Source organism: Grammomys surdaster, unplaced genomic scaffold, assembly GCF_004785775.1.
Source record: "Grammomys surdaster isolate TR1022 unplaced genomic scaffold, NIH_TR_1.0 126121, whole genome shotgun sequence".
In the NCBI taxonomy this organism is placed as follows: Eukaryota; Metazoa; Chordata; class Mammalia; order Rodentia; family Muridae; genus Grammomys; species Grammomys surdaster.
This window is the reverse complement of record NW_021620929.1, coordinates 4,105,312-4,117,527: the sequence shown is the minus strand read 5'-3', so window position 1 is coordinate 4,117,527 and position 12,216 is coordinate 4,105,312. Positions and strand designations below refer to the sequence as shown.

The following is a 12,216-nucleotide window of genomic DNA, read 5'->3' as shown; positions in this document are numbered from 1 at the left end:
GAGGAGGAGGAGGAGGAGGAGGAGGAGGAGGAGGAGGAGGAGGAGGAATAGGAGGAGAAGGAGGAAGAGAGAGAGAGAGAGAAGTTGAGTGTTCATGTGTTCCCTTCCAGGCCTTTGGGTGACCATGAAGATGCTGGTAGGTGACATCACTCAGATCCGCAAGGACTACCCACACCTAGTGGACAGGACCACTGTGGTAGCCCGGAAACTGGGCTTCCCAGAGATCATCATGCCAGGTAGGACACAGCTGAAGTGATCTTTTTCAAGGCAGGGTCATGAGCAGGGCTGAGGAGTCCAGCTTGTATAATTCATTATTTTCATAAAAGTCAACTCCCTTCACTTTATTTCTCTACCTGAACAAAACCACTGGAAACAATGTTTTCATATACAGAAACTTCTATGCTATGCATTCTCAATGTAAGCACCATACATGAATACGCACGCACACACACACACACACACACACACACATTTATCCCCTTCCTCACAATCATACTTTACAGACACAAGCCACTTTAATAAGCTTTTTATGAGTCTCTGTAACTTGCTTTGTCAGCCAGTAACTCATGGATGGCATCTTTGTTTTTCAATACATACCACGATTCCATTCTACTTGGGGAAGGGGTATTGCCACTCTTCCACTTTTGAGTACATTTTATAATCTGAAAGAACCCCAATTACAGTAACATGTCCAAATGCCACACAAGGTATTCAGGATCCCCCTCAAGTCTTTCTGTGGTGCCTTTCCTATTAATTAACCACGCCTATTAATACATTCAAGATATACATGGAGGCTTTTCAAAAGGCCTATAATATAATATATAATGTGTATAATGGCACTCCCTCTGACTCATCCTCCTGTGTGGTCCAGGGTGTGATTTAATGACACTCACTTTACCTGAGATCTCAACGTCTACTGTGTACTTCCTTCCTAGAAACCCTGTGCTCCTTGCCCTTCACCCTTAGGCTCTAGGATTCATGGGAAATATCTCAATCCTACTTTTGTGCAACAAAAGGCCTATCTGTGATTGAGGACTAAGATCATTTCACTTGGTGCTTTCTTTCACCTCCCCAGAAGGTGTCACTAGAGGATGGAAATTAAATGGTTTTAACAGAGAAAAAATGGTCAGTTTTGACCACCCCACCTCACTGTCTGCTGCTGATATTTCCAGCATTCCGACCCTTGCTACTTACAGCTCCATCCCTCCTGTCAGGTTAAAAAATGCCCTTTCTAACGTGCTCTGATTTTTGTTTTATTAATGGTCTTTCCTGCTCCTCCCCATCGGCTCCACCTCTGCGGTTAGTGTCTGACTTTAACTCTGGTCTTCTCTCCATCCTCAGGGGATGTCAGGAACGACATCTACATCACTCTCCTACAAGGTGACTTTGACAAGTACACCAAGACCACGCAGCGGAACGTGGAAGTGATTATGTGTGTGTGCACAGAGGACGGCAAAGTGCTACCTGTAAGAGACTCCAGAGCGCTGAGTGACAGGACTTGGGGCTGAAGGACCTCTCATAATTATCTTCTCTGTAAAGGATCAGAGCTTCAGGGAAGATATTGAGACACAAGATCCACACTGTGTAGCTTAATACCTTGTTCTAGAGTGTAATTAGAGCCTATGTTAATTTGTCTCTTTACCTAAGCATTCTTCAATGTATACTTCCCCCATCTGTGTGTGTGTGTGTGTGTGTGTGCATGTTTGTGTGTATGTGCGCGTGCTTGTTTATAGGTTATCCTTTTTGCAGTTAAAATGTTGTTTTCATTGAAGCCCAAGCTAGTTTAAATCAGGCAAAATCCATGGTAAAGATCAATACAGAGCCCTGGGCGGGTGTGGAGGCTCAGAATGTCTTCAAAGCAGACATTCTCGGCACTAAATCCAACTCCCCAGCGCTCAGCCAGAAATTTGGGTGGAAAGTCTTATTCGCAAATTGGTCTCCAGAGGGTTAGCAGCATGCATCCAGGAAGGCAAAGCACATGGTTCTATTTACACAGCATATGTCCTGTACAATCTTTGTCATGTGTGTTTATATCTATTTGCTTATGTTTCCTTTAAGGTTGTCAGCACTTGTGTCCAGTGTGTGGGAGGGTTTCGCTTCTGAATTCTTCCTCTCTGAATATTTAGCTGAAAATGAGATCAGCTCTCAGCAGAAGTTACAGTGTGGGCAGACATCCCTCCTAGGCCACCTATAGGGAGATAGATAGCAAAGTAAGGGGGAATGTGGAAGGGTGCGCCAACAGTCCTAGCCTTAGGGCCTGGAGCTCAGGCCTGCTACTATGTATCACCTTCTACCTAAGGGTGACCAGCACCCTGAGGATAATAGTCCCTGTGTCAGGCTGGGTAGGGGCACCGTCTTCCTTATCACAAAGGGACAATACAAGCTCCCGTGAAGTGAAACAGGTCTCAGGTCCTGCAGTTCACAGTGTCAGAGATGGGGATTGACTCCAGCCTCCTCTCCTCACTGTGGTGCCTGTAACTTTAAGAAAATTCTCCAGCATATTGTCAGTTTCAAATTGAGCTGCTACCAGCTTCAACAAAAGCCTGGGAAAAAGGTTTTTACGACTGTCTTTTTGTTCTTAAAACCACTGTGGTTAATTAATTTCTGATGAGGAAAACCCTCTTTTGTTGGATGCTAATACTTTTCTGAAAAATGAAACGAATGAGACACACTCGACTCGAGAGAACACACAGGAAGGCGGGAGGCTCTTATCTGAAAGGCAAACTTTCATTAGAGGGTTGTATGGATTCTTGCGTTGGAGTCAGTTTTGTCCAGTTACCTGTCCAGAGAACTTTTAAACCTCAGTCTCATCACTAAGACATTGGTATCACTTGACTTCCACATGGGCAGAGGACAAATTAGAAGGGACAGTTAACAGGCAAACTGACATCTCACCTTGTGTCTGATCTATTCTTCTGTCTGCCATTACTGCTCCGTCAAGACAGACCTGGGTGACAGACACATGTACTGCAGACAAGCATGAGGAGGAAGAATAGTCAAGTGACATGCTGATAATTTTCAGTTTCATACATTAGTGACACTATGGGGAGTTCAGTTGACTGACTATTGAGAACTGCTGAGGAAGCCCGTGGGAGGCTTTCCTTTCCCTATTTGCAGACATGAGTATTACTGCCTAATTAAGTATCATACAGCACATTCAAATGCCCCTGAGCTGTATGGTGGGTTTCTGTGGGAATGGTCCCTCTGAAAATGGTTCTTTCTCTCCAGCCATCATTGGCAGAACAGACGCAGTAAGGAGTATGCTAACCTTACCCCAGCCCCATTTGGGGTTTCAAGGACCTTGCTTAGATGGGGAAATTCAAGGTTCAAATGCCCAGTATCCTTCCTATTATTTCTGTGATCTTAGATCATTATTTTTATCCTTAAAAACACAAAGTATATACTCTTCTTATTGGGGCTGCAAGTTAAACACAAGAGTAGATACAATAAATGTTATACCAGGTAACAGGAGAGCAGTATGCAGAGATGGCTCATCATGGCTAAGAGAAACTTTAGGGAGTAATTGAGGGGTTCAAATAGGCAACCCATCCTGAAGCTAGTTACCAGAGATGCTGCCAGGCCAAACAGGTAGTCTGATAACGTGATTAAGACCATGACTCGTGGGACCAGGCAGCCAGGTTCAAAGCCCATCTTACCCTGCATTATCAAAAGGACCTTAGACTGATTCTGTGATCTCTGTGCACCCAAGAGTCTAAAGTCAGCCCCAAATGGGGCCAGAGATGGCATCTTACCTCAAGCATATCAGATGAGGTAATCTACACAGTAGATTTCCATTACTTTGGCCATTGTTATTAGAAAGGCATAGCGAGCCCCAGCTCTGACTCCACTTGTGTTAACTGGCATTTTCCCATTGTGCGACTTTCTCAGTGTAGAAGACATTCTCTCTCAGAGTCATTCATGTCTGTGGTATGGTAAGATATGGTCCAACTCACACAGGATTCCTGTGAAGTCATCTGGTATGTGTTAGGACCCTGGGTTCTCCCAGCGAGACTGCTTTTCAAGATCAAGTCTACAGTAAAGCCTCCAGGCTTCCTGATGCTCATTCAGATTTTCAGCTGAAGTTGTTGACACTAGCTGGAGGCTCTTATCATTAGTTGAGGGCAATGAGAATGGGCAATATGAAGAATAAAAACCTTACTGAGACACATGCACTTATGTATTGTCCTTAAAAATGGGCTCACTGCCTGGTTAGAGTGTTTTCTTTATTTAAAAATATTTAAAATTTTATTCATGGAGATTTTCACACATGAATACAATGTGGCTTGAATAAATCTACCCTAGTAAGTCCCCTCCATTCCTCCTAGATGCCTCACTGTATGTCATCCTCCAAACTTCATGTATACCTTATATTTTTAACCAAGGTCCAGTTGATACTGCTGGTATGCGCATGGATGTAGGACCATCCTTTGGAGAATGGACAACCCACCTGGCACAGGATCCTTGAAGTCCTTAGTAAGGCGTGGGTTCTGAGTTCCCCCTAGGATGCTTTCTTGGTACTTTCAATATTCATATTGGTCTCTGAAGTACAGAGTTTGAGGCAAGGACGGTTTTCATCATTCTCAGGATAGCAGTGAGAACTTTTTCTCTGGCATTAGGACATAAAGATTCGTGATCAAGAAAGTTTTGCGATATCCAGTTGTCTTCTATGAGACAGTTTCTAACTCACCAGAGAAAGATACATATTTTCAGATTTTAATAGGCTATGTGAGAGGCACTGAGGCTACAGAGCCAATGAGCCCATAAATGCTACCACTGCCCATCTTTCTAGGCTGGAAGGTGTTCTAGCTATGAAAGAAGGGACACTGTACAAGGGGCTAGTGGGTCTAGGGTGTTGTGCCACTCAGAGCATCAGTTTACCCAGCTGTGGAATGGTCATAACAGAAGAGGTCCTCAGGGGTGGTGTTGAGGTTTGAATTGAGTTGGGTGGTGTGCTCTTACTCAGGGGTGGAAACCTTTAGGATGCATGACTCCGTTTACTGCTTATGGAAACTCTGCAAGGCTTCATCCTGTAGCCGACAGCATCTTCCTTCATTTCCAGCTCATGATTACTGTCTGTTCTATGGACGGGAGTGTTCAGACAGGTTTCTATGTCCTGTATTTTTTTTTCTAAATGAATTTTTTTCAGAGGCACCGTCATTTAGCACAGGAGCTGTCTTAGTTACTGTTCTTTTGCTGTGGAGGCAACTTATAGAAAAAAGCATTTAATTGTGGGCTTGCTTATGGTTCCAGAGGGTTAAAGTCCATGACGAGAACATGGCAACAGGCTGGCAGGCTAAAAGCTTACATCTGACCAACAAGCAGCAGACAGAGGGAAGACAGAGAGGGGGAGAGAGAGAGAGAGAGAGAGAGAGAGAGAGAGAGAGAGAGAGAGAGAGAAAGAGAGAGAGAGAGGAAGAAGAAGAGGGGGAGGAGGAAGAGGAGGAGGAGAAGGAGGAGGAGGAGGAGGAGGAGGAGGAGGAGGAGGAGGAGGAGGAGGAGACTGAGCTTGGCATGGGTTTTTAAAACCTCAGTGTCTACTACCAGTGACACACCTCCACAACCAAGCCACACCTCCTCCAACAAGGCCACACCTCTACAATAAAGCCACACCTCCACAACAAAGCCACACCTTCACCAATAAGGCCACACCTCCTAATTCTTCTCAAAGAGTTCCATCAACTGCAGACCAAGTATTCAAATAAATGAGCCTATGGGGGACATTCTCATTCAAACCCCACAGGAACTGAGCTCATTTCTTGCCAGTACCTGGGCACACAGAAGAACTTTTCAATGTCAGTGGAAGGTCCTCTTTCCCACAGTGTAGTGTTCAACAGGGGCCACAGAATACCAAACTGTGACCCGCTTTGGTGACTCAGTCTGGCCACAGGTCTGTTGGAGCATCCTATAGAATCTGGTGAGAGGCCTGCCCTCATTAACTAGAAAATTCCCTGTAGGCATTCAACTGACAGTTTCAGAGGTAGCCATCCAAAACCAACCATAATGTTCCTAAAAGTCTAGAGATCTGAGGTTAAAGATGGTGAAAATGTGGCAAGAAAACCTCACTTAGGCCCCATCTGGGTGACTGTGGCTTGGGTAATGTGCTGGAGCCCAGCCTGATTCAATGGACACAAAGAACAGGGGGAGAGCCAGGGACAGGGAAGTAATTCCTGAGAATTTGGAGCTGGTCACTTATCTCCTTTTTGAAACACTGAGGGTGGTGTGTGTGTGTGTGTGTGTTGTATACAAATATCCTCTACTGATATGCATGTTCTGTGTTCCCTTTGCTCAGAATTCTCATGTTTCTGCTCAAAGCCATCTTAGAATCTCCTTCAAAATGCTTAACTGTCTTCATCTCTAAAGAAACTTTTCTCATTCCTCATCTACACTTAAACATCATTCCTTAACACACAGTAATCTGTCTGTCTGTCTCTGTCTGTCTCTGTTTGTCTTGTCTGTCAGTCTGTCTGTCTGTTATCATATCTTGTTGTCAGAGATGACAGCTGAACTCTTCTGAGCTCTTCCCCACAAAGTTGACATTGTGTCCATTTCTCTAGGGCAGCTGTTCTCAAGTTTACCAACGCTATGACCCTTTACTATTGTTCCTTATGTTAAAGTGACCCACCAACCATAAAATTATGTTTGTTGTTATTTTACAACTGTAATTTTGCTACTGTTATGAATCAGTGTATCTAATACTCAACCCTTGTGAGAGTTTTTTTTTTTTTGACAACCCCCAAAGTGGTCATGACCCACAGGTTCAAAACCTCTGCTGCAGTGTTTAGTCTAGGTGTGTCCCTAGAGAGTACACCTCCTGTGCTTCACTGAATCATTGCTCCCTCAGCTCCTCCCCCCAGAATCATTTTCCAGATCAGATACCCAGGAGTCTTTCTCAAGTTGCTGCCCTCTTCCAGTGCCCAACAGACATCCACCCACTGTGGTGCATTAGTGTGGGGAGTTCATCAGAAAGAGGTTTCTGTTTTTAAACATTACAGACATTCACTTTTGGGTAAAAGTAGATTAGTAAGAGAGGCAGCATGCAGTAACTTTGAGGCTGTTACCATTTACAATAAGGCATCCACATCAGTGCCTGGCAGGCTCCAGTACATTTCAGAAAAGAAATAATAGAATCTTTGCAGTTAGGCAACTGTTGCTTCTAGGCTGGGAATGACAGTATAGAAATCTACAATGTAGAAGGGCTGTCAGAATAAGAGCCTGGCAGAAAAGGTAGGGAAGGAGAAGCTGTTATTTGACCCTAACATTAGCCTTGGCCTTAGGGCCAAAACTGCCTACCTCAGATAATGGCAACATTATAGTGTGTCTTTCCATTTTATCTTGATCAGAATGCAATTTGTGTGGGAGCCGGAGACAAGCCCATGAACGAGTATCACTCAGTCGTGTACTACCAAGTCAAACAGCCCCGATGGATGGAAACAGTCAAGGTAATAACGATATTAACGATAACAATGGCAGTGAATGCTTCACAGCAAGTCAGGCACAGTGTTAAGTGTTTTATTTAAGTGATCCACTTATTGCTTCCAATCACCCTGTGTCAAACTAGACACAGAACAAGTGAGCTGCTTGCCCACAATCCCACTGCTACTATGGGGCAGAGCTAGGGCTGCAACCCCAGCAAAGCTCAGGGTTCATACTCCTTTCTGTTAGCGGAGAGAATAGGGGTCATCTGGGGCTGTTAGTACTTTGTCTCCCTTTTAAGAGTTAAGTCTTTCAAATAGAGTGAGTTCCTGGAGGCCCAGGGTTCATGCTCCAGCACTACCATCCCCTCACCTCATGTTTGATCCTGGGCAAGTCTTTCAACTACTCTGTACTGGCTTCTCCTTTGTAAAATGGGAGTAACAATAACTGGGAAGAAGAAATACTTAATACAAATAGAAGGCTCCATAAAGGGGTATGTGCTCAGCCTATACTACTCTCTCTTAGTTGTCTTACATGATGAGAGGCAGTTCTATGGAATCCAAACTGAATGTGACTTTTCTTCAAGTGTCAAACCCTCCCCCTTCTGTATGACAGTTTAATTCACTGTTCCAGGCACCTTCATGCCTGCTTCATTGTTCTACTTGTGTTCTCTGTTGCTATGATAAACACTAAGACCAAAGGTAGCTAGAGGAGGGAAGACTATTTCACATACACCTCCAGATCACGAGATTAGTGATGGAAGGAGGGGCAGGAAGTCAAGCAGGAATCTGGAAGCAGGAACCATGGAAGAATGCTATCACTGGCTGGTTCGTTGGCTTATGTTCAGCTAGCTTTCTTATATAGCTCAGGACCACTTGCCTAGGAGTGGTAACGCCCACAGTGGGCTGAGCCCTCCCATATCTGTCATCAATCAAGATGATAGTTCACAGACATGGCCACAGGCCAATCTGATCTGGATAGTTCTTCAATTGTAGGCTGCATGACTGTAGGTTACAGTTAAGTCGATGATAACAGGATATTGATTTAGTAACGGGAAGAGGAGAAACACGTAGTGATTTCAAATGTGTAGAATTATGCTCTTCAAAGTCTTTCCCATATAAGTTTTCCAGGCCCCCAGTATTCTGAAGGTACTAAGTAACATTTCATTAAAAAAAGAAAGTATTCCCCGATTAAATAAATGTGATGGATGCTGAGAAATTTGAACCAAATCTAGGCTTCAAAGGAAAGATTCTTCATTTCAGGTTCTGATGTGGATGTGCTCTGCAGCACTGCAGAAAGCAGAGGGCAGTGCATTTCCTAAGCCCCACTGGCCAGCGGGCTGCTTCTTTTCCTCGTAGACTCATACCCTAGGAATAGCATTCAGTTGAACACATCTTAGCAATTCCTTGCCCTGATCGGTCAAGTGTGAACTTTGGCAAATGTGAGGGCTTTTCAACAATATGTAAGAACATATTGTGTTTTCCTTTATGGGATAACCTGGCCAATTCTGAACCACATTTACTGGAGGGATTCAGAATGATGGGACCATCTTTATTTGGCTCTGAGTTACAGAAGTCTTCATCCATGAGAGTACGCTGTCCTCTGAAGCACCTGCATGGGCTCTGTAACAGTAACTTAGCTTGTGTCTGGTAGCATATGCATGGTGGCCAATGAGCAGGTCACCAGTTACCCTGATCACTGAGTCAACGTGGAGTCATCCCATAGTTTTCTTGTGAATGGAGCCTAGCAACCTATGTTGTTTTATTCAATTGGGAAGAATGACAAAGCTTCCAGGAAAATATGAGTCTATCCAGGGCAAAGGTGACTTTTATAAAATGCTTCAGATAGAAGCAGCCAAGGTGCCAGGTCATTATAATAAGCAGAGGAACATCCCTGCTGCTGGAACAAGACATAGGAGACAACTCACTGAACAGCAAAGCTTCCACTGCCTTTGCTAAGATATTAGCACATTCTTTCTTCTGCCGGTGCTCTGACTACAGACTCAAGACAAACAGGATTTCTATTTGGCGAGGGCTATTCACACCATGGTCCTTGCTTTGTTGCTTATGTTCCTGTTTTTTTATAGTCGGTTTCTCTGCACACACTCTCTGAAAAAGGACTGAGTAGGCATCATGCTCTGTGTGCTCTCTTGCACCCTGGTTAGACTCCTTCTATGCTAGTCATTGCCATGTAACTATTATTGTCACCTGTGTGGAATGTGAGCTCACTGGTGCAGGGACTACCATACATCAGTGCCCTAGTGCCCGGCATGGTTGTAGCTCTTGGTAACCCTCAGTCTTAAGGGAGAGCACAAAATAAGCTACAGATGCCTGTGAGTCTTTCAGCTCTTTCGCTCAGTCTGAAACACAAGCAAAATGGTGGACCCTCAGTCTCAAATTGTACTTTCTAAAACAGAAAATGTCACAACCAACACCTCTGTTTGTCACTGAATAGTCAGCCACATGGTGCAAGCTTATCCTCCTCCTTTCAAATCCAAGTGTCATCCTTGCAGATAGCCTAGCTTGTCTGTGTTGTCCTGAACTGTCCACGAGACTTGGGGAGCAGTGTGCTCAAGAGCCAGGCTGAAAGCAGTTCAGTTAAAGATGCTGGTGGACTGGAGGTGGCTGCATTAGAGGAGGATGCTGAGGCCACTGGTGGGCGATGGTCCTCATGTAGGTTTTGAAAGTAAAAGCATCAGATATGAGTCAACCAAAGAGGGGACGAGTCTAGATATACACACTGGATTAAATATATATGTATGTGTATATATGCATAAGTAAATAGATATACATACACACATATATAAACACAACTAAATACATATATACAAATAGATATACACACACATATATACACATATGTATACATATATGATCAGAGTACTTTATTAGCTTGCATATGTGAGAGCCATCAAGCAAATCCCCAAATGGTCACTGTTAATTTTCTAAATCTGGCTGCAATGCAGGAAAACTGTGCATGCTGCAGCTTGCATGAAAACACATGCTATAGTTATGTGACTTTTATATCAATTTGGGGAGATTCATTTTTCCTTGCTATAATTTATGGACCTCTTTTCATTGGCTGGGGATGTAATTTGCCAAATGGATTACATCTGATACTTTATTTTCTCCTTATAGCTAGTTCTTATGTAATTTATTTACAGCTCATCCGTCTTGATGGATGGGAAGTAAATCAGCACTTACTGTTCCAAGTTAAATGGTCAGGCTGCTGAGGTGGGGGTTGGACGGGGCTGGGGTCTCTTTATACTCGTTGTCCCTTGAGCTGTTGTTTCTGCCCACCGAGGTGGCTGTCCCTATTGAAGACATGCAGAGGATTCATTTGCGGTTCATGTTTCGACACCGATCATCACTAGAATGTAAGTATGCCATTCATGGTACGCCTGCTGTACCATTAAAGAGAGAGGGACAGAATGGCTGGCTGGCTGGCTCTTAGAGTTTTCATTTTCTTTTTCTTCTGGCCTTGCAATGCTGTCTGCAGCTAAAGATAAAGGCGAAAAGAACTTTGCCATGTCCTATGTGAAGCTCATGAAAGAAGACGGAACCACTCTGCAGGACGGATATCACGAGTTGGTGGTTCTCAAGGTATGGAGGAGTAGGGCCTGCAGGGGGCAGAGCTGTAGCAGCAGGGTGGCTTGACCACTAACAGCAGGAACTCTGAAATCATACTCACTAGGGCTCATGAGCTTTGACAAAATCTGCGCTTGTCTGGACCTCTGATTCTCCTTCTTTGAGCCCTCAGTGAATACTTATGGGGAGGCGATGAGACAGTTGCTTACAAACAGGACAGTGGGGAGCAAAGGCCTCACCTGGGCTTTGTTTCATTTACATTTCCAGATACAAGGTATCAGTGGTGGAAAGAGGGGCAGGAAGTCAAGCAGGAATCTGGAAGCAGGAACCATGGAAAAATGCTAGTTACTGGCTGGCTCATTGGCTTATGTTCAGCTAGCTTTCTTACATAGTTCAGGTCCACTTACCCGAGGGTGGTAGTGCCCACAGTGGGCAATGCTGTGGAATAGTGGAAGTGTTATTGTTACAGGAGGAAAGGGGCTCTGAGCCCTTGTCAGGAATATGTAGAAACACTTGAAGGATACTACACTGTAGCTGTTACAATCTAGGACCCCAGATCCTGCTGTCCGTTTGACAGCTTCCTAGGTCTGTTTAATTTTTCGTTTCTCTTTCCTCCCCCTTTTTGCCTTCTTCATGGGAGATAAGGAGAGGACATCCCCAGAGACTGAACCGAGGTGCCATGTGAGGAAAGCACTCTGTCACTAAGCTAAAGCTTCAGCTCTGTTTAATTTTTCACAAACAATATAGTCTATAATATTATAACAAAACACCTGAAGCAGGTTACACTGTAATCAAAGAGGTCAGTTACACATGGAGGACACAGCACCCACACTAAGCTCTGGTGAGGGCTGCATTGACTGTGTCACACCATTGCCAAGAGATTATGTGTGAGAAAGAGCCAACGTCCCAAACAGGAAGTCAGATTTGGTGGCCAAGCTCAGGATTTGATAACAATTCTTTCTTGAGAAGTAACCAGGATTCCTGTAAGAGCTACCCTCATTCCTTCTAAGGCCAGCACTCCAGTGGCCCCAGGATCTCCAAAAGCTCTTATGATTTCAACTTTCCACTGGCAGGTGTCCAGCACATGCATGTTGGAAACTGGATTAGTTACTTCTCTCACTGCTATGATAAAATACCTGGAAGGAAGGAAGGAAGGAAGGAAAGAAGGAAGGAAGGATGGGAGGGAGGGAGGGAGGGAGGGAGGGAGGGAGGGAGG

The 12,216-nt window shown here is 44.3% G+C and overlaps 1 protein-coding gene across 1 annotated transcript in view; it reads left to right on the top strand.

Annotated features, from left to right (window-relative positions):
* The window catches only part of Dock2 (dedicator of cytokinesis 2), a 414,603-nt gene that overhangs the window by 72,778 nt on the left and 329,609 nt on the right, over nucleotides 1–12,216 (top strand). Inside the window, exons 13-17 of the mRNA XM_028756478.1 lie at nucleotides 111–236; nucleotides 1,342–1,466; nucleotides 7,341–7,439; nucleotides 10,717–10,789; nucleotides 10,912–11,015. Of these exons, the coding sequence (XP_028612311.1) occupies nucleotides 111–236; nucleotides 1,342–1,466; nucleotides 7,341–7,439; nucleotides 10,717–10,789; nucleotides 10,912–11,015 (527 nt within the window). The remainder of the gene's footprint in view (nucleotides 1–110; nucleotides 237–1,341; nucleotides 1,467–7,340; nucleotides 7,440–10,716; nucleotides 10,790–10,911; nucleotides 11,016–12,216) is intronic.